Source organism: Equus przewalskii, chromosome 1 (assembly GCF_037783145.1).
Source record: "Equus przewalskii isolate Varuska chromosome 1, EquPr2, whole genome shotgun sequence".
Lineage (NCBI taxonomy): Eukaryota > Metazoa > Chordata > Mammalia > Perissodactyla > Equidae > Equus > Equus przewalskii.
Genome location: NC_091831.1, coordinates 63,580,585 through 63,606,411, shown reverse-complemented (window position 1 = coordinate 63,606,411; position 25,827 = coordinate 63,580,585). Strand labels below are relative to the sequence as shown.

The 25,827-nt window shown below is 42.0% G+C and overlaps 1 protein-coding gene across 12 annotated transcripts in view; it reads right to left on the bottom strand.

Annotated features, from left to right (window-relative positions):
• The window catches only part of LRMDA (leucine rich melanocyte differentiation associated), a 1,072,656-nt gene that overhangs the window by 446,263 nt on the left and 600,566 nt on the right, over positions 1-25,827 (bottom strand). For 7 of the 12 annotated variants that reach the window (XR_011524500.1, XM_070566705.1, XM_070566681.1 and 4 more), the window contains exons 4-5: positions 21,054-21,188; positions 10,080-10,197 (exon numbers count right to left, since the gene is read on the bottom strand). Coding sequence is in view for 10 of the 12 variants with exons in the window: in XM_070566705.1 (XP_070422806.1) it covers positions 10,080-10,197; positions 21,054-21,188 (253 nt within the window). In the remaining 2 variants the exon portion in view is untranslated. Of the gene's footprint in view, positions 1-10,079; positions 10,198-21,053; positions 21,194-25,827 lie in introns of all 12 variants that reach the window. The other 5 variants (XR_011524502.1, XM_070566722.1, XM_070566692.1 and 2 more) reach the window with 1 other exon arrangement.

The window sequence follows — 25,827 nt, the reverse complement described above, 5'->3', positions numbered from 1 at the left end:
TCCTGAATCACGTCAAGAACAAAAGGAAAGGTTGGGTGGTGGGGAGGAATTAATAAAAATGGGCCAAGTAAAGCATGGGAGAGGTTGCTAAGCCAGATAACCTCTGTGACAATTCAAAATGCCAACCGAAAACAAGTGACTCACTTATAAATTTCACTCATGAGTTAAAAGCTTCATGAAGTAGAAGCCCCACTTAAAATTCCCCACTTCAACAAGGGAAAAAAAATACAGCTTTGGAGCCCAGGCAGAGAGCATTAGTTTGCTGTTGAAAAGAAATAATGAGTTCTAATTCAGGTAATGTAGCTCAAAATTTACTGCCATATTTTAAAATGCACATGAAAAATAAAATTATCCTAAAATGTCCTTGGTGAAAAGGCTGAGAGCATAATTGCTATCACTGACAATAGCATTGAACTTAGCTAAATTAACATCAAAGGAAGCCCCAATTACAGAGCATCTGTACATTATTGATGGTGCCCCTGTCTGTTCATCTAAGATACTCTACTGTAGCAAATAAAAGAGCTAATTGTACCACCAGCCTTCAGGGACCCCAAGGGCAGACCTGCCCTAACACGCTTGTGAAACACCACTTTGCTTGGTCAAAGGGACAATCATGTTGCATTTGGAGTTGGAATGTGTACAAGGGCCCCAGAGGTAAGCCCTGGTGACCACAGGTAGAAAAAACCCTGGAGAGGCAAAAATACACTTTTTGGAGAGTTGCGACCAACTCACAAGCCAGATCCAACAGCTACCTGGGAAGGTGGATATTCCCAGAGGTCTTGGCAGGGAGAAATAAGCTCTCTGGAGAAACAGGTGGGGAGCAGCTGGAATGTATCAGAACTCTTCTCCCTTATAGCAACAAATAGCTTCTTTTTACTGCTCATGGAACCATTCGGGGCAAGGAGAACTTCTAGGGGTAAAGGTAATTTTTTAAAATGAGAAGAAGGTCTCCTCTGAGCATCGGGCTCCTCACTGAGCCTACTGTGTGGAGGAAGGAAGTGCCATTACTGGAGCTCCTACTGATACTGGTACTTATCTGTACATACCTGCTGGGCATTCACCTGGATGATACCCTGAAAAGTACGTATTAGCCACATTCAGGAAAACAGATCAGATTTTTATTTCCATCAAACTTTGTGAAGACCTTTACCTCTGTTCAAGTTGGATAACCTAAGATTATCCTACTACTTTATCCTATCTGCTACTTTTCTTCTTAGGCTTTTGGGGACAATGAAAACAAGTAAATGTTAAATACCAGAGACAGCCCTTTTATCACTAAGCTTACATGAGTTTTCTTTTATATCTTTTCTTAAAATTCACTCATCTTGTCTGATGTTGTGGACTGAGTTGTATCCTCCCAAAATTCTTATGTTGAAGCCCTAACCTCCAATACCTTAGGATGTGACTATGTTTGGAGATAGGGCCTTTAAAGAGGTGGGTAAGCCAAAATGAGGCCATCATTGTGGGCACTAGTCCAATATGATGTGTCCTTATAAGAAGAGGACATCCGGACACACAAAGAGTTAGCAGTGATGTGCATGCACATAAAGACGACTGTACGAGGACACAGTGAGAAGGCAGCCATCTGCAAGCCGAGGAGAGAAGCCTCAGAAGAAAGCAATACTGACACCTTGATCTTGGACTTACAGCCTCCAGAACCATGAGAAAATGAGCTGTTTAAGCCACCCAGGCTGTGGTATTTTGTTATGGCAGCCCTAACAAACTAATGCATCTGCTATTAGTTGCAGGCAGTTTGGAAATAACCAAAATTCTACAGTAGACATTGGGACCATGCCATCCTCATTTTCTCCTTCTCCTTTAGCCATGAAATTGCAAATAATCTTAACATGTAATCAAAGTTAGCTTTAGAATAATGTTCACAATTTTTCCCTAGTGGCCTGGCATCTGTGTGGTTACAGAGTGACCCATCCATCCACCCATGCATCCAGGAAGCATGGCTTCTGGATGCCTATCTGCTTGGGGTTCAATCCCTACCATTTGATGTTTCCAAGGGCCCAGAAGGGACCTCCCAAGCAAGGCAGATCTTTACAAAGCTGTTCTTCAGACGGAGAAGGATCAAGGCCCTGGTTTGACTGAAGGTGGGAACGCTCAAGCCTTCATAATCCTCCCTTCACTCAGACCTCAGTTGTTAGCCTTTTTACTCTGTTCCCAGATAAGTTGCCCTGTACTTTCAACCTACTCATCCTCATCACTGGGCTGGAATCATCAGGCTCAAGGCAAAGAATTAGTGTGTGAGGCAGCAATGGCAAGTGGAGTAAAGCATACTAAGGATAGGTGTCGTCCAAGTTCACCAAAGCACCTGCCACTGAGAGCAGCTCCCTGCCAAGCCTTGAAGCTACCCTCAGAACATGGGATAATGTTAGCTTTAAACACAGGTAACTTTAAATCAGCACCCCAACTTTATTCTCTGAGAATCTACTTTCTTAAGGAAGCATCTTTACCTCCCTCTCCTCTTCTCTTTCTTTGCAAGCTTAATTTTTAAAAATAGCAAAAAAGCCTGAATTGCAAAAGCAAAATACCAAAAACTGTCTTTTAAAGTGGATCAAGAAAATGTCAAGCTGGAAATGTACAGATTATAGACATAATCAGCTATTAAGGCTCCATCTCAGTCATCACCAGAGATCACACAAATGAGGACTTTCCATGGTCCAGTTAAGGAGCCTTAAATTTACTCCTTAAAACTAAGACAACTGATACCATAGGGGACAGGGTATTTTGAGTAACAACATGTCAAAAGACTTTCTAAAATGCCATAGACTCATTGCCAAGGGAGTTACTATTGGGTCTCTGACAGCACCTGGGTTTCTCCTCATCTCAGCATCTGAGCTTCTGGCTACCACATACACCCCTCGCTGCCGGTTCCTGGGAGAGGGCTCTCAGACCCAGCTCTTTGAACCTCTGTGGCCACCTGAGCACCCACACCAGCCTGGGCACTCTGAATGCTGGGCAGCCTCAGGCCAGCAGCTGCCTCTGCACAGATTTCCAAAATACCTTCAGGGCACAGAATCCCTGAAGAGCATTACTACTCCCTCTCCCAGACACCCAGGGACCCAAGCACAGATCTGCCCATATTTTCTCCCACTTCAAACCCTGCCAAAGTTCCTCTTCTTCATCTTAAGATAAATTGCAAACTTGACCCTCCACAAACAGACACAGCCCTCCACAGCCAAAGAATCACATGGCAAAGACCAAAGTCAATGGGATGGGGAAGTGTGCTCCTCCCTCAGAGGGGGAACCATGGCAAGGGGAAAGGAACAATTTTAGACAAAGGATGCAATCTACTTCTTCCAACTGTGAGGTTCCAGAGGCTGTACAAAGTATCCTAGGGATACTTATCTAATTCCCCACAAAGTGCCACTTACTTCCATAATCCTCTAGGTATGTGTATGTCCAAATGTCTTCCTATAAAAGGAAGCATTTGGAGGCCAAAAGAAGAAGAGTGTGGAGCTGGGCTGTTAAGGTGCAATGAAAGCCAATAACTCCAATAGAGACTCAACAATATCACACAGGCATTAGGCTTAGTGGAGAGGGATACCGACTACGTACTCAGTACCTGACCACTCCCCAGGGACTTCTGGGAGTGGCTGTGAGTGGCTGCCAAAAGCACCTACAGTTCTGTTTCACTTTCCTTCTCTCTATTGTGGATTTTAATTCTCCATCCACAGGGCTTTGCTAGGACGCTGGAGACACAACTTTCCTGCAACAGTATATCTCTGATTTCATAGGGTTGTTATCAAATGCAGGGTAACGAAAAGCTACCAAAATTGCCTCCAAAGAGCAATACTCTGAAAGCATTTACTCAACACCTGGGATGCCATGGTGCTAAAAATGTAGAAAAACAAAATCCATGAGTGATTCCCCCTCAAATGAATGTGACAAACTGTGAAATCAGGAATAAGAACAAAAAACAAACAAACTACAAATTTTTGGCTTCCAGAGTTGTTTCTAAACACATCACCTAAGCATTTTCCAAAAGAAATTAATTAAAAAATTTTTATCCCTTCAAAATTTACTATAAAGTAACTGAAAATAGAATCTGAATATGGCTCTAGACAAGAAATATCTGCGCGAAAACAGAAAAGAACCATAGAACACCAACATATTCAGGTAGTCAGAAATATCCACAAACTCAACTGCCATTTTTAGTTTTCTTCTGAATGCTTGGAACCACAGAGAACTTTCAACATATATTGGCTTATCCTCTATTTAACTGAATGTACTTGAGGTTTACAATATTTATTTAACAAACATACCCCAGCTTAATGTAAAATATATATTCTTAAAAATATTGAGTGTAGAGTAAATGTTAGTAATTGCAATAAATCTAGAGATAATTCCTGATAACCTTTTACATGTTTGCAATTGGCTAGATGGGGTAACGAGATATGAAAGACAGACACACTGTGCTGTATAACAGGGTAGTACTTAGTAAAGAACTAGGGTAGGCATGAAAAACAACTAAGTGAACCAAAGAAGTCACCAGGTAGCGCTCCTTATGGTACAAACAAAAAATATAATAGTAGCTGAGACAAGGAAAATCTCATTCTAACTACACAAAGACTTGTGGAGCATCCCAACATGTTTTCTGAAAATAACTACTGTTTATTTCCTAAAAGCCCTGATATGAGCAGGTAGATTCTGAGAAAAGAAGGACTCAGGGAACACCTGAGCAGCGACAGGGAGTATGCAGCTTCAGATCACATCCTTGCCTCCCCTAGAAATGCCATTCAATGGAAAAGCCAAGACACAGGGAATCACAGAGGCTGGAGGTTTTGCCATCATAAGAGAGCTCAGGGTAAATCCTTTGGAAAAACAAATACACAACCCAGAATCTTTATTTTCTGCCAATGCACAGTTTCAAGTTCCTACATTTTCTTAAGGCAAAGGTTCCTTTCCTGCTTTTCCAGAGGACCATATTGAGGCAATAAAAAAAATGGACTAGCTTTCATGAAGAATCTTACAATATGCTCTGTTGATCCTGGTGCATTCTTTTGACAAGTAGTGGTTGAGCCTCTGCCGTAGACCAGGCACTGGGGACATGGGAGTGATCAAAATGGCAAAGTTGATGCCCTCAGTGAGCTGACACCCCAGTGGATGAGCAGCTGCTTCATCCCACTGCTTCTATTCCCTGTCTTTATCCTATGTTGCCCTTTTTTGTGGAAATTCAAAACATAGACGCAGATGGAAGAAACTAAAGGTACCCAGGGGAATTGGGGCCCAACTCCAAGTGTCAAGAGCAGGACTGTGTAGTGTAGTCATGGAAGCAGGTGATACTTGGACCCAAATAACTTCTAACTTTCAGTTTAAAGATGAGAATAAAAAAGATTTCCAGAAGGTACATGTACTCAGAATTTTATTCCTCTAATACATCTCCCTCTCTCTCTCCCTCCCTTTCTCTCTCTCTCTCTCTCACACACATTCTATAGTCTCCTCTCCCCCAAAAATACCCCCAAAGATACACATACACAAATATACAAACTATGCAAAACTAAACAAATACACAAACTACACATGATGGGAAACCCAGGCATACCCATATAAAGACATGCATGACATATTTTCAAGACACATCAACACCTACAAACATGCCTATTTCCGTATCTTACCTATAGGAGAATGACCACAATCACAAACAAAACCACGCACATCAAAACACTTGCTAGTATAGGCTGTGATTCTCAGTCCAGCTGTTCCTGTGGCTGCCCTCCCCATCACTTCTATAAGGTTCAGAAGATTAAACAGTTGGCAGCCAGCTTCATATAGATGCCTTGTAAACAAGAGGGCTCAGCTTTAAATAATTATGTCAAAGAAATGACAACTGTGCTCTTTGCCAGAAAAGGGATGAATAATTACAGAGCCAGGACATAATTAAGCAATTCTGACTGTCGAATTCTTGAACTCTCTCTCTGATGTGCAAAGCTGGCGCGCCTGCCACGCATGCCCTCCTGGACAGGCCTCTGCACTGCTTTGATCTACACTTCCTAGTGCAGCAAGGCGTGGGGGGGGGGGGGGTGGGGGGGTCACAGCCTGGTCATTACAGAAGCCTTTCTTTGGGGGCCTCAACCTTCTCAGCATCCAGCTTGGGCTCTCTGCATTGACAGTGGCATGATTCAATAGCCAATATTTGACAAAGATATATATATATTTTTAAATTCTGAGAAATAAGCAAAGCCTGGCTGTTGCAGGCCCATTAACACACACACACCCCCAAATCTAGAAGAGTCCCTTGTAACATTAGCTATCACTTCCTAATGAATGACAGCATCTTTCTGTAGAACAATCAGAGCTCAGACAGAAGGTAGCTTTTAAAAATCAAAAGCCAAAAGGCATCAATGAAGAAGAAATGTGTCATCGTGAGACAAAGCAGGAGAGAACTCGCACTCAAGCACCAGGGCCTGCCAGATACCAAATCAAACCTTTGTGTCATAGGGGGTTTATTAGTTCCTGGATGACTTTGCATTTGCATCAGCCGAGAATACCCAGACTACCTGCTCCCTACCTCCAAGGCAAGGGCTGTGATTGGAGAGGCATTTTTCCATTCTCCCAAATAGTTTATGTCAGGAATAAAATGAAAACAGCTCCCCAAATCACAGCCCTTCTGATCATCTATCAGAGCATTCTGCTGAACAAGCACAACAGGCTGCTGGTGCCTCAGAAAGGACAGAAGCCAACTTGAGATTCCGATTCTGTTATGAAAAATAGGTCTTCACCAAGTGTGCTCAGCACAGTGTTGGCAATTCATGGGGAAGAAATTGCTCTCCACTTAGAAGCTGACTCTTGCTGTACACAAACCTCCCAGAACATACATTTGTATATGTATATATATATATATATATATATACACACACAGAAATGGAAAGCATATATATATACACACCTGCATAGGAACAAACATATGTCTGTACATACTGTGAGCAGATGAGAATCAGCCTTTTTAATACCCATTTATTAATTCAGCAAGGAGCTCATTTGGCCTCTTTCTATCTGCAAGAAAAGTACCAGTGCATATCTCTGAAAACAATAGACAAAAGGGAATTGCCTGTGTAGGGGAGGAAGACATTTCATCTACCCTCTCTGGGTCCTCCTGGCCGGACAATGAATTAAATTGACATGACACAGAATAACAGGAGAAAATTAAACAAAGCTTTATAACATGCATACATGGGACAGGCTCAGGCAAACTGAGCAACTCACCAAAATGTTGGAAGTTCTCATCTTAAGTACCAGCCTCAGCTAAAGACAAAGTAGGATGTTGGCAGTGGGGAGAGTCAGTTATGGGAGATCATCAGATAAGCACAGTAAACAAGAGTAAGGTTATTAGTCTGATTTAAGTCCTTGCATTCTGCACTGATAAGAGTTTCTAGAGATAAGGTCATGCCCCCCTCTTCCTGGTAAAGAGAGGGAGACACCTTTACAGATGGAGATTTCTTTTACAAATGTAAATGTCTCTTAACAAAGGGTAAGTAAATTCTACTTTTCAGAGTTTCTTTCCTGTCTGCATTTTTTTAAAAGTAACCAGCACAAAATAATCCTCATGCCAAAGAAACATATCTTGGGGTGGCCAATTCCAGTCCCCCACACCTGCCACTCATGAGAGGCATACAGTTTGATATGAAACCAGGAACACAGAGAAATCTTCTAGTGCGCTTCAAGGATCATGGAGTAAACACAACACTTAACTAGAAGCCCAGACCCCTGGGTTCTGCTTCCACAGAACTGTGGGGACTTTAGGAAACTACATCCTCTCCCAGTTCCTTCACTCATAAAATGGGGTCACAAACCAGATGATTTCTGACGTCTTCTCCAGTTTAGAAAGCATACGACTCTCCAAAAAGATAACACCTGAAGCTCCCTATGCTTTCTCAGAGTATTTTCGTCTCTCTCCAAATAATTAATGGATATTTTTAAGCTTAACACATTTAGTAAAGATGTTAAGAGTCAATCACACAAACATGAGCTAATTTTATAATTGATTAGAAACTAATTTGGAGCTTTGAAGAGCATTTCTGCTGATGTTGCTAATGACTCTGAGAACCAGCCACTACTGGATCTTAAGGAGTCATTCCCACTTGCTTTCAAAAGAGGGGAGGATTTCAATCCTCTCCCCCAATGTCTCTGCTCCAACCGAACAGTCCTGCTTTTACCTGTGGTCTTCACTTAGGTTCCTATGAAGTTCTGTTTGAACAGACAGATGCACAGGGAAAATGTTTAGCTCACTGCTCCAGGGGTAAGAAATCAGGGTGGAAGAATGTGGGCTCTGTGTTCAGACACACAGGTAAAGCTCCAGCTCCAGCAATTACTAGCTGGGTGACTTGGGCAGCCCAATTAACATCTCTAGGCCTGAGTTACCTCATCTGTAGAGTAAGCCAATGCCCCCTTCCTTCTACATTATAGGGTTACGTGAGAACTCACAAATCTGCATACAAAGAACCTTAGGACAATGGTGGGCACGCATGGAGCACCCCACCCAAATATACTGAGTATTGTATTTTGTACCCCTTCAGACTTCCAGTGACAATGTAGAGCTTCCCATGTCAAAGACCATGAGAGTGGGAGAAATATTGATTTATTTATGCATTAGGTGAGAAATGTAGGCTGGGCAGGAACCTAAGATATTATAAAAAGTTCATTTGTTGTATTTTGTTTGGTTTGATGGTGTTGGCTGTCTCTGGAATCTTTTAACCAAAGGAAAAAGAAAGGAGTCCGAGAAATAAATTATTTCATTTGGACAAAATTACAAAAGCTGGAATAACTAAAGGCAGTCATGAGCAATATGTCAAATCTGTGCATTGATAAGGAAAACTGTTAACACTTTAATAGCTACGAAATGAATCATTCCATTAATTTCCCACATGCTGAAACAGGTAACAATACATTTATCTGCCAGAATTATACCCTCCCTATCATATATTTCCACAACTGTTAGCAATTTTATACAGCATAATGGGAAATAAGTTGCACCTCATGGATTCCAGGGGAGAAAGTGGCCTGAGGTCTGCTGCCAGCTGAGCTACTTGATAGAAGAGGTTTCATTTTTCTGTTTTGGTTCTGTTTGTTTTTTTTCTCTTTCTCTCTTAATCATTTCCAATGCACGTGCAGAGGGCTCTAACTCAATAAGTGAGGACAAACTAGACCTCCAGGATTTCTAGGCCAATGTTTTCAACACCCAAGCTAGGATCCCATGGGAAGTGACTATGTAGCTCCACAAAACCCTAGGGCAGTGAGGGACCTCCAAAGGGGTCATTAAGGGACATCAAGTCCATTCTCCAGCCTCAAGCTTCAGTGAAGGACCCCAACTCCTCCTAAAGAGCTGGTTCATGTCCTTAAAAATCTCTTTCATCTGAATCCGAGACTCAAAACCACATCTCCCCTGCCTCATCAATGCTTTCATTAAGATGACACCACATTCACTTCCATGGCCTTGATGTAGACTCAGCTGGTAAAAGAAAGGTCAGTAAACACCATTCCAACAAGCTCTGGAGAGCTACATGTAGGGAGCACACACCAGTGCCAGGTCACATCGTTGGAAAAAATTGCCTTCCCCACTAACGATATCGCCGAGAGCTGTTGAGCCTTCACTTGTGGACAGAAGAGAATCACTTTCCCCTAGCTCCCCTTTGGCCCAAGAAAGAAGTGCCCCCTTTGAGGCAATAGAAGAATCATACCCACCTAAGAAGTAGTAAACGCCCAGTGCTCTCTGCTTTCTTCTTTCTCAGCTCTAGACCTGCAGAGGCCCTACCTTATAAACGAAACACCCTCAAGGAGCCCTGAAATACTCCCCCAGGAATGTCACCACTGGGCTGTGTATGGTGCTGCTTTATTTGTAAAAGAGGCAGTTGGGTAAAATCACCTTACAAATAAGATCCCCTTAGTCATGGGAAGACCCAACTTACACCCAGTTCTACTTCTTGTTTGGTCAACAGTGTATCCATGGATGAAACCCTAGTGTGAGATCCCTCCTGCATTCTAAATACATAGGAGGACATCCTCCATGCTCAAACAGTAAACAGCAAAGTGAGACACAAATCTCTGTGAAGACCAGGGAGTAGGTAGTTTACCTTGGGCTTCACCACCTTCATGAATGCCCCTCTGACCAAAGCTTCCTCTCGTTCTTGTTTAGTTACTTTTCGAGCATCCAGAAACTTCAAATTGGGCAGCTTGTGCAGAACAAAGCATCTGGAAAAGAAAAGTCAGAGACGACTCAGGAAGGTTGGAGTGATGGCCTCAAAGGTCCATGCAATCTGTCTGATGCTCAGCAATCTATACCATTAGGTCTGCAGAATCTTAGATCTTGGCTGCTGCTTCTCCTCTTTTCTTTCACAAATAATGAATAATCGCTCTCTGGAGAAACCCAAATGGTTATATTTTACACAGACACACAAGTCAACTTTAAAAATGTACACTAATGGTTGCTTTTGACTCAAAGGTAGATACAGACACACATCTAGATTAGCCAGGAAGATCCTATCAATGTATTTCCCTCCTTCCATTCTGGAAAATGGGCCCAGCTTCTTTACTACACAGGAAGTTCTCAGTGAAACTAACCTAAAACCTGATTGTACCATTTATGTCTTTACCATTTGTATGGGTCATCTGTATCATTCTCATATCTGAGAAAACAACAAATCTTCAATTTGAAACTGAGACAAGAGAACTTGACTTGCCATCCAGGTAAGTAAGTTAGGATACAGGTTGTGATAACCTGGGATAGAAGTAAGAAACACGCATAGCTGAGAAATGCTTCCTTGAGGAATCAAACAGGGGTCTTGAAGACTTTTTTCTCATCATTACTGAGTTATTTCTACTCTGGCACTAGATGATTATCTTTATCAAGGAAAAACAAGGGAAGTTGGTTTCCAGGGAATGTTAACAGCCCAAAAAATTCTATGTGGTCTCCATTCCCCTGGAAAGAGTCTTTGGTATCCATTACGGCCTCCATGGATAAGCCAATGGCTACCTGTGTGATGAACTGTCCTCAAGCAGGTATATACAGAGTTGATGAGAAGCAGGTATATAAACATATAAATAAATATAGAAAAGGTATAGATACTTGCCTATACTTCTCCTTCCTCCGTGACAGTCACTAACCCAGATGCTTTCCATCAATCCCCCATCAATCAAAGGAGTAATTGTTTAGACCCTGTCCTGCTTAGGAAGAAGAAGTAAGTACCCAATGTCAAGACCAATGGATTATCTCCATGAGAATCTGTTATTTCTTTCCTGTACCCAGCCTCCTCAGTATTCATTCAACTTTCAAATCCCAACCCCCACCAAGTTTTCTTCTGTACCTCCAGCCCCCGTTGCTTTCTCCCTTCTCAGTGCTCCCAAGATACAATGTCAGCACCATACAGTCTAACATTTTGTCAGTTTTTAATTGTCTTATTGGTGTTTAGTTGATGTCCTCACCTAACTATAAACTTCTTTAGGCAGGGACACAGTTTTTTGCTTATCCTCATACCATCTTGGAAAGCAGCATTAGAACGGACTCAGTAAAATACCAGTGATTTTGGGGGCTGGCCCCGTGGCCAAGTGGTTAAGTTTGTGCGCTCTGCTTCAGCGGCCCAGGGTTTCGTGGGTTCGAATCCTGGGCACGGACATAGCACCACTCATCAGGCTATGCTGAGGCGGCATCCCACATACCACAACTAGAAAGACTAACAACTAAAAATGCACAGCTATGTACTGGGGGGACTTTGGGGAGAAAAAGGAAAAATAAAATCTTTAAAAAAGAAAAATACCAGTGATTTCAGTTGCACAAATATCTCTTGAGTACCTACTATGTGCCAGGCCATAGGTATACAGAGGTGATTATAACAAGGTTCCTGCTCTTAAAGGGGTGCTGAGTGTAATGGGGAATGATTGACTCACAAAGAGAAATTAGAAATTAGCATAGCTAAGTGCCAAGATTGAAGTTATGCAGAAAGCAGTTTTGGGGGAACAGAGAAAGGGACCTAACATTATTCACTGAATGCCTGAAAACTAATGGCTGGAGAGGAAGAAGAGGAACAGGAAATCTCAATCAGGCTTCAAAGAACCAAACTCTAAAGCAACCTCAAGCACTTAGCTTTCTCTCAGAGCAAATGCTACTCAGGGTATGTAGTGCCCCCTCCTCAGGGGAGCCTTGGGTACCCAAGGCCAGCTCCCACATTCATAAGGTGTTTCACGTCACCAAGTGACCTGCATATGCTTTTCTAGGTAAAAGACTTAGCTGATTACTCAAATGCCAAAGACTACAGCTTAGAGGCCTCCAGTCATAACCTTTGTATGATTCATTGTTAAAGTCAAAACACACTGAATTCTTCTGAGGTATAGTTTTCCTCCCCAGAAATGTCTACCCCAACATATGAAGTCCTGGAAATTTGACTATCTACATCCTGCTTCCTCTCTGGAATCTATTACCTTCTTTCCTACTTCTCCCTGAGCCTCTTCCTTCCATCTCCAAATGCCCCCTAAATGTACCCCAAATCAGAAAAGTTCCACAAAAGCCCAAATGACCTTTCTATCCTCCAGGAGAACTCTGACTGGCCTCAGTCAATGTCAGAGCAAACTTCCATCTTATTCTTGTAGCAGCAAAGTCTTGATGACAACAGATTCTTTCAAATAAAGACATGTACAGACGGAAACAACATGTCAGGAATGACGCGCAAAGGGATAAAGACACCCACTAAGTGTAGGGTGGGAAAAGATGAATATTCAGGTGAAGAAAACATCAGTATTAGAAAATCAGCCAATGTTTAATGATGGAATGAAAGATGTCTTCACAGGGCTGGCAGGAACCATGATGACAACAGACAGCACATTGTCATTTCGCCCCACTTTGGATCACAGCCCTGAAATCAAAGGAAAGAGAGAGAGAGAGAGGTGCTGGCTTTTAAGCTAGTTAAAAATTTTAGATGACAAAGAGCTGCTGTTTTCAGAGCACACTTCTTATACAATTGAAGAAATAGTCTATGAAACAGGCTGCCAGTCACCCCTGAAACTAGGGGTAATTTGACTCCCATCTTGATGACAAGCCTGGGGTTTCCAGGTGGTTGATGCTTGGAGAGGTTTGAGGGACACTAGGAAGGCTTGTCTCAAATAGTCCACTCTGAGACAGCCCAGGGTCCAAAGTTCCTCCCCCTGAGATACCTTCTTTCATTTACTTCATTTCATTTACTCATACTTTCACTCACCCATCAAATAATTATTGAGCAGCTACCACCTGCCAGGAACCATGCCAGGTGCTGAGAATAAGATGCTACACAAAACAGACAAGGTCCCTGCTCTCAAGGAGCGTATATTCCAGTACAGTGGTTCTCAAACTTGAGTGGGTATCAGCACGTCCTGGTGGGCTTGTTGAAATACAGATTGCAGCGCCCACCACCCCCACCCTCAGCATTTCTGATTCACTATGACTGGAGTAGGACCCGGAATTTACATATCAAATAAGTTCCCAGGTCAGGCTGATGCTGCTGGTCCCACTGAGAGCCTCTGTGGCACTGAAAATAACATCATGAGGAACAATAGTTTTGGAATTAGGAGGTTGACAAGGTAGCAATGAGTCTCCTTCCCACTTCCACTAATAGTCTGCTCTGCCCCAGTGTCTGTGGTACACAGAGCCCAGACAGTGGCCACGTCTACAGATCTCCCTGCCCCTTGGTGCTTTGGAACTAGCTCCAAACATTACTTGCAAGTGATAAGTCAGTGGGCTTTCTGCCTGCCTGCCCCATCCCAGTCTAGGGAGATCTATTTCCCTTTGTTCTAGTTCATGTCCGGGTGTCAAAAGCTGCAGCTTCAATCCTGAGGATAATACAAGTTTGCCATAAAAATACAAGAGAGGATTCCTGAAGCCACAGAATGAAGGCTTTTACAATATCAATTCAACCCTTGTAAATTTAATCCAGGGTTATTTGTTGCACCAAAATCTCTTTACCGTGATGTATGACTTAGTTACTGGGGTTATCACAGCCGTATCCTAAAGTTGCATAGTACATAAAACATTTCAGTTAACAATGCGGGAAGGTTAACTCCCCCAGATAACCTGCAATCACAAGGGCTAGTTCAGATGACATGCCTCTGTCAGCTTCCACGAGCTATTGATGGTTCAATCAGTTTGTTTTGAAGGTAAAGTACAACAAAAGGGCAGTAAACTTATTCAGACTGTCAACAGGGGCTATTGGGAATGGGGCTTGCAGGTAAGTAATTCTGGGTGTTTTAAGGCTATTACCAAACAGCAATGGTTGAAGGAAGAGACAGCTACTAATAACATAGAAGGCAGCCATCATAAACCACTTTATGGCAGAAACCCCCATCTATAAATCCTGTGACACCCAGAGACAGCTTCAGATTTATAAAACTGCTTGTTAAGCCAGGGCACTGTTTAATGAAAAGAGATCCGTCTAAGTTCTAAGTCTCACATCCCTAGCTCCAGAGGGCAATTCCAATTTTCCTGACCTTCCCAAGGTGGCTGGGCAAAAGTCCCAGGGCCCTAGGGGCAGAAGTCAGAGGCATTCTTGGCTGTGATATGGAAGGTGAGGTTATGGACAGGAGATCTGGGATCCTGGGAAGATATTTAAAGACTCATTTGTCTCTATCTGCAAACAGATTGTCTAAAAGTGAGACCTGGACACGTAGCTTTTCAGGTTCTCTCTCTTTTCACAGAGAATGCTCCATTTTCTTAAAGGATTGCTCTAAGGAGACACCTAAAACTGGTAGGGAGAGAAAAGAAAGAACAGAAAGGCTTTTTTGTTTGTTTGAGTTTTGCTCAAAAATCAATTTTCTCTGCCCAAATCCTGAAGCTCTGGCAGTTTTCATCTAGACTTCAAAGGGAGAGAAGGATGGTCTTTTCTCCTGCCTATACCTGCTACCCCAGGGGAACAGGCTGCTCCCCAGTAACACCACATAACACCAGAAATACCAAGATGGATCTCCACCGTCTGCTCCTGGGCTTATCTGCCGTGTTTCTTTCTATGAGGAGACTCTACTCAAGACAAACCAAGTTTCCAGACCCTGAGGGGAATGGGGGGGTCACTGGAGTTTTTTGCCTACTTCCTTCCTTTTATGGCATTCTATGCTTCTCATTACTTCTTGCAACCTTCTTACTCCCACGCTTGGGAGTTGGGAGACATCGTGCAAGGTACTGAGGCCCTACCAGGGGCCCCTGAAGACAGCAATGGGTGATCCATAAACTATTCTCATTCTTTTACAAAACTTAACAGAATAGAGGGAACATGTCAATAAAACATCAAGCTTCTTCACTTTCGACTGGATTACATAAGCCCCGTTTGGTAACACTGCTTACCTCATGCTGATCAAAAACACCGATCAACAGCTAAATGTGTCTGACTAATTTTAAAAAGTTAACAACAGCTTAAATGAGCTTATTTAGGAGACCAAATCTTTAACATGTAGGGGAGAAAATTAAAAAGAGAGATTATAATGAAAAGCTTAGGGACTAATAGGACAGAGCAAAGAGTCCAGACTCTGGGCTTATCTTGTTGTGTGATCTTCGTTCAGTCTCTGTCACCCTCCTGAGCCTCAGATGCTCCATCTGTGCAATGAAGGAAATGGGCAAAATGGTGCCTAAGCCTCTTGGAAGCTTTAGCGTGAATTCAATGTGCCTCAAAGTTAATTTACAATAAATACATCCAATAAATACATCCTTTCTGACTACTCCAATTTCCTTATATAACCACCTCCTCACACCTCTAGGTAAAGGAGGACTGAGAAAAAAGTCCATAAAGACCAAAGAGTAATGAACAAGCATGGTGAGAGGAATAACGCCAGATACTTGGAGAGAGGACAATGATCTCACTTTAATGAGCCAAGGTGAGCTCACCTACAGCATTAATGAAGGCCTGACAACTGGCAAAGGCCAGCTGATTTTCCTCATAGTTCACCGGCAGCATGTTTGAAGTCTCTGTGCAAACAACACACCCACAGGACAGACTAAGGCCCTCTACAGAGGGTAACTAGCAATTACTCTGTGGGCTTCTGTCACTTTGATCTCTGGGTCGTGACCTTTGCTTTCTTGTGATCTTCAAAGCCCAGATTGTAGATTAGCTGGAGAATGCAAGTTGGGTTACATAAGCCACAAGTTTTACAGCTCCTATTGGGCTGGGAAATGATGGCAGCCCAGGATGGCCAACAGACGGTGGAGGATCCCTCCCTCCTTCCCTTTGGCTGAGTGCTATAGACACTGGGCAGACCCCAGTGCTGGTCCCTTGAAGGAACAAAGAAAGGGTGTCACGTTTTAAATAATTTAAACTTGTAAAGAGTACAGAGGGGCTTGCTGGGGAGGAGGGATAAAGGAGAGGCCAGCTAAAGACTGCAGAGGCAGGAGAAAATGAATGACAAAGAGTTTGGTGACAGAAGGTGAATTAAGAGACCATGAGACCAACTCCCTTATTTGACAACTGATGTCTAGCACTTGTGTATTGTTGACCTTCACTCTACTGTCTTTCCTGCAGGAAGAAAAAGAAAAAAATTATAAAGAAAGACAAGAAATAAGATCATTCTGGTCATCCAAGTTTCCCATACTTCATTCATTTTTTGGCCAGTGTCGAAGTCCACAGCAACCCCAAAGTGGTTTCTTAGTAAGATAGTGGTCTTCCAGGCCAAGCTCTGCCCCTCTCCTCTCTTCCTGTCCAAATCCTGAAGGCTATTGGTTATCACATTCACCTCCATACAACATTCATCACAAAATAGCAGCATGGTGTGTACACACAGCAAAGCATGGGCAGGTTTAAGCTCCTATAATAACACGACATTTATGTTATGGACATTTCTCAGCCATGAACTATGATGAATGGCAAAGAGAAACTCCAGGCAAGGTTCTGCTCCTGCCACAGCAGGACCAGGGCACTGCTCAACAACTCGGTAGTATGTTCATGCTCACATAGAGATTTAATGAGCCTGTTTTACTGTGGGAATGTGTGCCAAGAAAATCCACCTGGGCGCACAGGAGGCAAGTGAGCAAGGAAAGGGAGTGACATGGAGGAGGGGAAATAATCAGCAGAAACCGAAGCATCTGTAAAGCCAGTTCCAATAACTCCCTAAACCTAGTCACTTCCCATTTCTGGTCCAGTGGTTGGCCACAACATGACCTAAAACTGGGCTGACCTCTCTGAAATCAACATCGCCATGGAAATGAAAGAACAGACATACTCGTTTTGATGTACGGCTGGGTGACATATTATAAATATTACATCACATAACCACAGAGGATGCCAATCAATAAGAAATTTTTTTAGACAGCACTAAATGAACCATGGGTTCTTACTTCTGAATACACTCCTTTAAGGCTCCTACTATTGCTTAAATGATTAATAGAAGACATATTGTCAGAAAATGTACTTAAAGTGAAAAACAGTAAACTGTAGAAATATCATTCATTTTTAAAGCAATTTTCTAGTGAAAATGTCACATAAATTTACATAGAGGCCCTACTATTCGGCTCTGGGTGGCACCTAGAAGGAAGGCACACCCCATGCTTTGTAAATAAAGGGCCAGGAAAATATTTTACCAGAAGAAAAAAAAAAGGCAGCTGCATTGCTTTGTAGAAACCCAAATGCCACAGGAATTCTGGGATTCAAAAGTATTATTGTGAAACTCTTAAAATTTCTGTGGCAAATGAAGCACAAACTCCAGGATGAACAAAGCAGACCTGCTTACAGACCATAGAACAGAACTGCATTATACACATATTTATCTCATCCAAAGGCAAGTATGAGAGTGCTTGTCAAACCAGAAATAAAAAATAAAAAAATAAAATGAATAAAAAATTTAGAATTGCCAGAGAGTAGGCCTACCATTCCACTCAACCATTAGATGCCATGCAGTGAACGTGTAACTGGATGGGCACACATTTAATGTTCTCTCCACTGTTCTTAGTTCCTGTTTCTCTCAGAGTGTGAGCATCTTGCCATTGTTGTGGGTAACTGATGGATTTTCTAAGGTAATTTTAATTAGATGTGATTTCAGTTGTGTGTGGCCTCCAGAATCCAGTTCCTCATGGCAACTTTGCCATATATGCACTAGCAAACAACATTCCCAGTCCCATCCCTCAACACCTTCCAAGGGAACAGACCTAACATGGGGAGAACAGGCTTGGAGGGTATCCAGGCCAGCCTATGAGATGAATCATTCCTCTAGAACCAAGCCCTCCCCAGAGAACAAGACCTAACACCAACACTTGGAGTAAGTCTGAAGGATAGTCCCTGCTTGTTAACTGTGTTTGTTGACATCCAAATGAATCTGATTCCGAATAGGCAGTGGGCATCTGAGGTGCCCAAAGGGCCTTGCATCCTTCTATAAGTACTCAGCTCCCCAGAGGGAAGGGTAATTTCAAGCCAGCTCCAGCAAACAGTTACCAAGCCCCTATTCCATGGTCAGCATTACTTTAGGTATTGATAAGGCTTCAAAGGGCAAGAAGACACAGCCCTTACCAGCTGGAAGCCAGTCTCTGGATGTTGACATATATCAAGTAGTGACAGAAATATAGAAGGTGGAATATATAAAATGGGTGAGATGGTAAAGGAAGAACTGTAACTGGTTGGGAGCAGAATATCTCAGAATGCTGGAGCCAACAGGGATTTTAAATACTGCTTAGTCCAATAGTTCTCAATTGAGCGCCAGAATCACCTATTGACTATTTTTTTTGCATTTGCCACTAAACGAATCAAAATGCCTTGGATATTCAAAAGTGTAGCCATGGTTGAGGGTCACTGATCTAGACTGTCTTCCTTATTTTAAAGGTCCCACTGGCAAAGTTGGATTCTACATCAGATCTTCTGATGTGGCCCCTTACACGATGGGTCTTTGTATTTTTGCTAATGTAATCAGTTAACAATAATAACAAAATAGTATTAGCTTTTCTTTTCCTTTTACAATCTTATAAGCCTTCTATTTTAGACCGAATAGAATAAGGTGGAAGTGGAGACTTTCCTCTCTCTACTTCTCTCATTCTAGAAAAAAATAGCAAAAAATGTGCGTACAGTTCAATTCACATATAGCTTTAGGAATAAACAAATGTGTGTGAATGTGTGCACATATACCCACACACATATATATACATACACATACATAGACACATATATATGCACATGCACACACACATATACATAAATATATAATTTATTGGTCTAGTTTAAAGAAATAAACACAGGAATCTAAAAAAGAAGTCAGAAAATAAATGAGAATTTCCCAAACAATGCTTAGTTTACTAAAAATGTAGATTGAGAGAAATTTCTTGGACCTGCTTGACCCTTCCAAGACATGTCTTATAAACAAGTTGCTGCAAGAAGGTAAAATATGCTTTGTCAAATGCTTCAAAGTTGACAAGAGTGTTAAACAAGCAAATTAAGTTCTAAGTGATTAAGCAACTTAAAGGATTGATTTAGGAATTTGTTAACTATGCACCTGCTGGAAATTAACCATATTTCTCCTAATAGAACTCACATTCAAATCAACAGTATTGCCTTCGAAATGAAAATCTTCACGATGAAGAAAGACTTAACACATTTTTTTAAAAGCAGAGATACAGCTTTATTCTAAGATGGCTTAACAAGTCTAAGATCCTTACAAAATTAATCAAGAAACACGGAAAATGAAGTAAATGTACAAACTTCTTCCCAATAAATATAACTGAATTTCTATTGTAGCCTTACTTATATGTGTGTGTACATTTTTTAAATATATAGTGTTCAATAGCCTTCAGTATTGCTTACAGCTTTGCCTTTATAGAAAATGAATGCTTCCAACTACATTACTTCATGGGTCACCACAGAACAAGTGGTCTGAGTCCCAATAGAACAAGTTCCTCTCAAACCATTATCCTCTTTCCCCAATCTTTTCAAATTTATTTTCCAGTAGCCCTATCTGCCTTGTATTTTCTTCCTTCCTCTCTCCCTCTCTCCTTCCACATTGATTCAGTTGGGATGTTAATGAGAGCTTACATCATAATAGAGAGAGGCTACAGTCATGAAAAGATTATTAAAAACATTTACAAAACAACAATCAAGAATGAGAGCATATAGGGGCCGGCCTGGTGGTGTAGCAGTCAAGTTCACGCACTCCACTTTGGCACCCTGGGGTTCACAGGTTCAGATCCCGGATGCAGACCTAGCACTGCTTGTCAAGCCATGCTGTGGCAGAATCCCACATAAAATAGAGGAAGATTGGCACAGATGTTAGCTCAGAAACAATCTTCCTCAAGCAAAAAGAGGAAGTTTGGCAATAGATGTTAGCTTGAGGCCAATCTTCCTCCCCCACCCCTACCAAAAAAAAGAATGAGAGCATATAGAATTCAAAATGAAGAAAAAAAAAGAGTTTAGTAAAACGGTTAAGATCAAGAAGACTCTCCAAGAGAGGTGAACTTGGATCAGGTATTTCAAAGCAGCTGGTTTAAAGGTAGAGAGAAGAAAGAAAAGCATTTCTGCTTGAGCCCCTCAAAGCACATGTTGGTGGCCACTGAGATATACCTTTTTGGAACAAAGTTATGGGCCTTTTGAGACTTCTTCTTAGAATTGTATATAAGCTTCCTAAACTTTGGTGGGAAGTGCTCTGTCTCCAAACAGTGACTCTGAGTCAGACCACAGGAAGATCTTATAACACAGATCACGGGTCAGCAAAATATAGCAGGTCAAAGCCAGCCTGCTGCCTGTTTTTGTAAACAAAGTTTTATTGGGACATAGCCATGCCAATTCACTTACAAATTGTTTAAAGTTACTTCTGCACCATAACAGAAGAGTTGGACAAGTTGTGACAGACACCACATGACCTTCAAAGTCAAAAATATTTATTATCCAGCCCTTTACAAAAAATTTGTCAATCCCTGACCTATACCACCCAACAACTTTTCACATTTCTTGGCTCCTGCGACCTCAATGAAGGGAACTAATGGCTATAGATCACCCAATGGTGAAAGGTTAACCTTATCATGGAGTCCACCAATATTTACCAAACATCTACTATGCACGCCATAGGATAACATTATCCCCCCAAAGATGCTATTTTTCCCTTCTCCCACCATGCTCAAACTCCTAGATACTCACCTGTACCTCTTGTAGTCTTCCTCATCCTTTTCCAAGCTGATCAGCTCATTGGGACATGCCACATTACCCAGCAGGCTGAGATACTCCAGAGCTGGTGTCACTTCTGCCAGGTGATCAAGCAGACACTCCAAGTCAGTAATGTGACAACAGTTAAGGATCTTGGTCCAGGAAAACAAAGGCTTAGTAAAGAGCCTAGACCGTGACTGACAAGCACAGCCTAGCAGCTGAGGAGTCCAGGCTGTTCCCATGAGATGACATGGGTGAGGGTTGAAATCAACTTAGCTGTGTGTCTGGCATGGCTAGTTTTTCACTCCTACTGCTGGGGACACAGCCCAGCTTTTCTCTGGACACGAAAAGCTAAGTACAGATCACTTGAGAGAAAATGAATGAACTTCATTATTTTATCACACTTTTCTCTATAGTTCTGTTTTATTAAACATGATGAAGGGTAGATTCCATGTAGTAAAATATTTTGCAATATGCAAAACTTTATTTTTCCCAGTATTGAAAGCAAGACATTATTTCCAAAGGCCTCATTAAAAATATGTTATTTCTCCTTAAGGGGGTAATTTACCATCAAAACATATGGGAATAGCATAGACTCAAACAGGGATTGGCATCCTCTTATGATCTGAGGGCCTGTGGCAGAGCTAAACATTGCTCAATGGCCTCACTGGTAGCAATAAAACCTTGGATTGAGGGGGAAAGGAGAACAAAGCTAAGAGAAGACAGAGTAAATTAGGACAGGTTTAGTCAAGCCAGGTCGGTCAAAATGCTTTTCCTAGGAATCTGTTGTAAATCTAATATTCTATGAAGGAAAGAATGAAAGATAAAAGATCAAGGAGGGGCATGGTGGTGAGATTATTCTATGATTCATCTCCTCAGTGGGATCCACTGTCCAGTCAAGGCAAACACTGAGATCCCCAAAACAAACAAGGCAGGAGTCATAGGTCCAGGAAATCACAGATGTTGGGGGGGACTAGTCTGCACATCAACTCCTGGCTTGAGCCACATACACATGAGCCCTAGGAAAGGTGATAATTAGACAGGCCATGAACAGAGGCCAGGACTACCAGGGGCCAATGGATAAGAGGAGTTAGCCAACATCAGCGGACAGAATGGTGTCCTTGACAGGGAATGACAGCAGAGCATACAGGGGTTAAAGATATAAGGGTGAATGAAACATACAAGAGTCAAAGACTTGGGGTACAGTTTCTAGGAGTAAGGTCCACTTGGACCGAGGAGAGGAAGGTAAAGTCAAAGGATGGGCTGCCTTTACTCTGCCAGGGTATCTAATCACGGGACATTAACCAGTGTTCTTGTATTTCATTTCAACTTGTCAGAGAAGAATGAACTCCAAATCCAACCAATGTCTGAATCCAGTCCCTAACATCTCTGCCAAGGGGTCACCACAAGGTAACTCACTCTATCTCCTACAACCATAAGAAAGAGGTTATTTTTCCCTCGGGGACTGAATCTTCAAATTCCTACCCACAGAACCAATTTAACTGCTTGGGGTCACAAAGAACAGGGGATTCTTCTCTTCCACATGATGGCCCTTCAGATAGTTGAAGATCATATGTCTTCCATAAATTGTCTATTCTCCAAACTAAGTTCCTTCAAGCATTCTTCATACACATGCTCTGCCACCACCATATGCAAGAACAAAAGCTCTACTCTGGGAGGGAGCAAGACAGAGACAATGAGAGGGAGAGCACAAGCAAAAAAGGGAGAAACTAGTCAAAGAGGATCTTAGCATCTACTTATCCACTGTGGGTTTCAATTTGCCAACATCATGCCCGTTTCCTAAACAAGCACAGACAGTGAACACTGAAGTTATCAATCCTAATAAATATTTAACAAATGAGAACTAGGAATGCCCACAAAGGACACTGGAATGAGGATGATAGGAACGAGAGCATGTGGAGAAGACTACAGAGAAGGCCCCACCAGGGCAGTGAGGTTGGAAGTACAGTGGGTGAGTGGCTGGAGTCAAAACATTAATGCACTTCATCAATGAAGACAAAACACGCTTACTACTTTTTAAATTAAAGTTTAATCATCACACTCTCTCAGAAAAACATTTAAAAAACCAATTAAAATGAGAGTGAACAATTTCAGGGAAAACTTGGCTTTTCCAGCAGGTTCTGCCTTTGTATGCTTCACAGGCATTACTACATTGGGAAAAATGTAGTGGAAATATACATTAGAAAAAAAAAATAGTCCTATCAGCACATTCTCTACCAGCGCTGCCTTTAGACCCCAGCAAAGGCAACTCAGGGAGCCCCATGTTTTGGAGGCCTTCCTCAAAAATCTTTAAGTCTCTGTCTGGTATCCAGGACTAGCCAGGGGCAAACAGTGTCATTCAGGTGGGGTACTGCATGCCTGGACTTGGACATACTTAGACCTCAGTCCCAGCATCGGTTTCTCCCTTTCAGGGTTCTCTCCAGTCTTCTAGTCCACACATGGGACTCACAGTTACTCCAAGGAGAACTGGAACTCATGCCTGTCAGGTCGTCCTGAAGCCTCAAGGACAGGCCCAAGTTCTAGTGGGGCAGCCAGGAGAGCTGATCACTCATGCTGGTCAGCACAGTATTTCTCTTATAGGATCCCAAGAGAGTGGGCTATCAAAATGGTGCTGACATACTGATTTGGAGCGATTCGAATTATTTATGTAGACAGTGGCTCTGGAGAACCTAGGGGAAGCCCTTTCTACTATGGATGAAAAAGTCTAACTAAAACCTATTTCCCTCTTAGGGACAAACTCCTTAAACCTTCACCTAATTCTCATCTACTGTATGAAGGTGGGAATGTGAAGGAATGGAACTCAAACCTGGCATGATTTTCAAGTTGAGGAAACATTAGGCAACTGAGTTGGATTGAACTCCCAGTCATTTCTCAACCTTTAGCAACCACTGATGGGAAGCCAAGCATGCCATTGCCCAGGGAAGTAGGCTCAGTTTAATTTGAGTAAATCTTCACATGTAAATTTACCACAGAGCTAATAATGCTTGTGTGTGAGGGCTCCTTTCTTGGATAGGCCCATTCCAGGGCCCTGAGAAAGGCCCTAGTAATAGAGTCACATGGTCACATAGTTTTGTAAAATTTGCAAAAGTAGGTTAAACTGCAATCAGTTAATATCACTGTGTTTCTCCACTAAGATTTTTTCCATGACATTTCCCCTGGAGTTGGGTGATGTTAGGAGTGCCATGGGAATTCTGGGGACCTGGGTAAGAGGAACTTATGAAAGAGGAACATTTAATTAGGATTCAGTGGGATATACTTGTGTCGTATGCAGTCATTTCTGTGTCTGGTTATTACAACAGTACCAGAAGGAATGGTTTCCAGTAATATTCCTACCACCTGCCATGCTGACACAAACATATAGGGACCAACATAAAACTGATGATAAGTGGTTAAGGAGTTTATAAATTCAAAGAACATTTAAGATTAAGTTGTTGTGTGTTTACCCCCTACACACACACACAACCAACTTGAAATGTCCTGAAATCTTAATAGCTCATATATGAAAGAAATGTGTAAGAGTTTTACCAAAATTTAATAATTTTAATGTTGTTATCAATAATTCAGTGGTGAAATTACCAAAATGAATGGTGAAACAAAGAAACATTCCTAAACTATTAAAAATAAAAATCAATTTTCAATTGGATGGAATTATCTATTCTCTCTACATAAAATATTACAAAATTTAATTACATAAGAAATTATAGGGGAATTTGCAGAAAAAAATTGGGAAAAAGTTTTTATATAGGCATGTCTAATACAAAGATTGTTACTTTTCTAAATATTTTAATATGTGTGGTATTTGTCAACTCCAATTTTTAATTTGCTTTGATATATTTTTTATTCCAAATAAACATTCATCTTTATACCTAATTTTACAGTCATAATTATTTAGTCATTGCCTTTAAGACGGTCTCCTCAACTCATGTAAGTTTCAAAATCTGGATCTGCCCCTGAGCAGGAGGCCATGGAGACGTGGACCCATTTGAATGTCCTGATCATGGGAATTTCTTGCACAAAGGGTCTGCAAGCTTCAGAAACCTTCAGCCACCCTGTGCCAAGGAATCTAAGGAATTCTGGATTCCTTGGAATCCTTAGAGCCTGCCTCATTTAGGATATTTTGTGTGGCAGAAGCTATTCCACCTTCCTAAGCCTTTCAACTATCTGATAAATGGTCAATCGGGCTGAGCCAGGTGGTCCCCCCCCAAATCGACACTAGTTATGAATCACTAGCACCTACTCCATGGGTGCTCTGGACCAGAACATCATCATTATGTACCACCACCGGAGGATGAAACTCGAGGAGGAGTTTTAATTGGTTTCTTGGTCTCCTGGGCCAGCAAGGACGAGCACAGCCCTGTCTTGCCTGATTGCAAGCTCTGAGATAGAACTTGTCACATTCCTTCTTGTCAAGCTGCATAGAAAATTAACCAGAGGCAATCAGTGGAGAGAACGTGGTGTCTTTGGCTAACCAAGACCACTACAGTGGAGACATTTTCAGGGATTCTCCTAAGGGTGTTTTTTTTTCCCCTCCTTTTTTTAACATTTGAAGCTGTTTGGCACAGTTTCAACTCTCTCCAGTTGGATTCTCAGTATACACCTGGTTTCCCTCATCAAGTCTTCTCCAGAGTACTTGCTGTTCAGATTCTTTTTCAGTGTTGTCTACAGAAAGTTGCCACCATGCAGCCCAGCTGTCATGGCTAGCCTTGCCAAGGGAGATTTTCTGCAGAGAGCCCAAGATCAAAGCAAC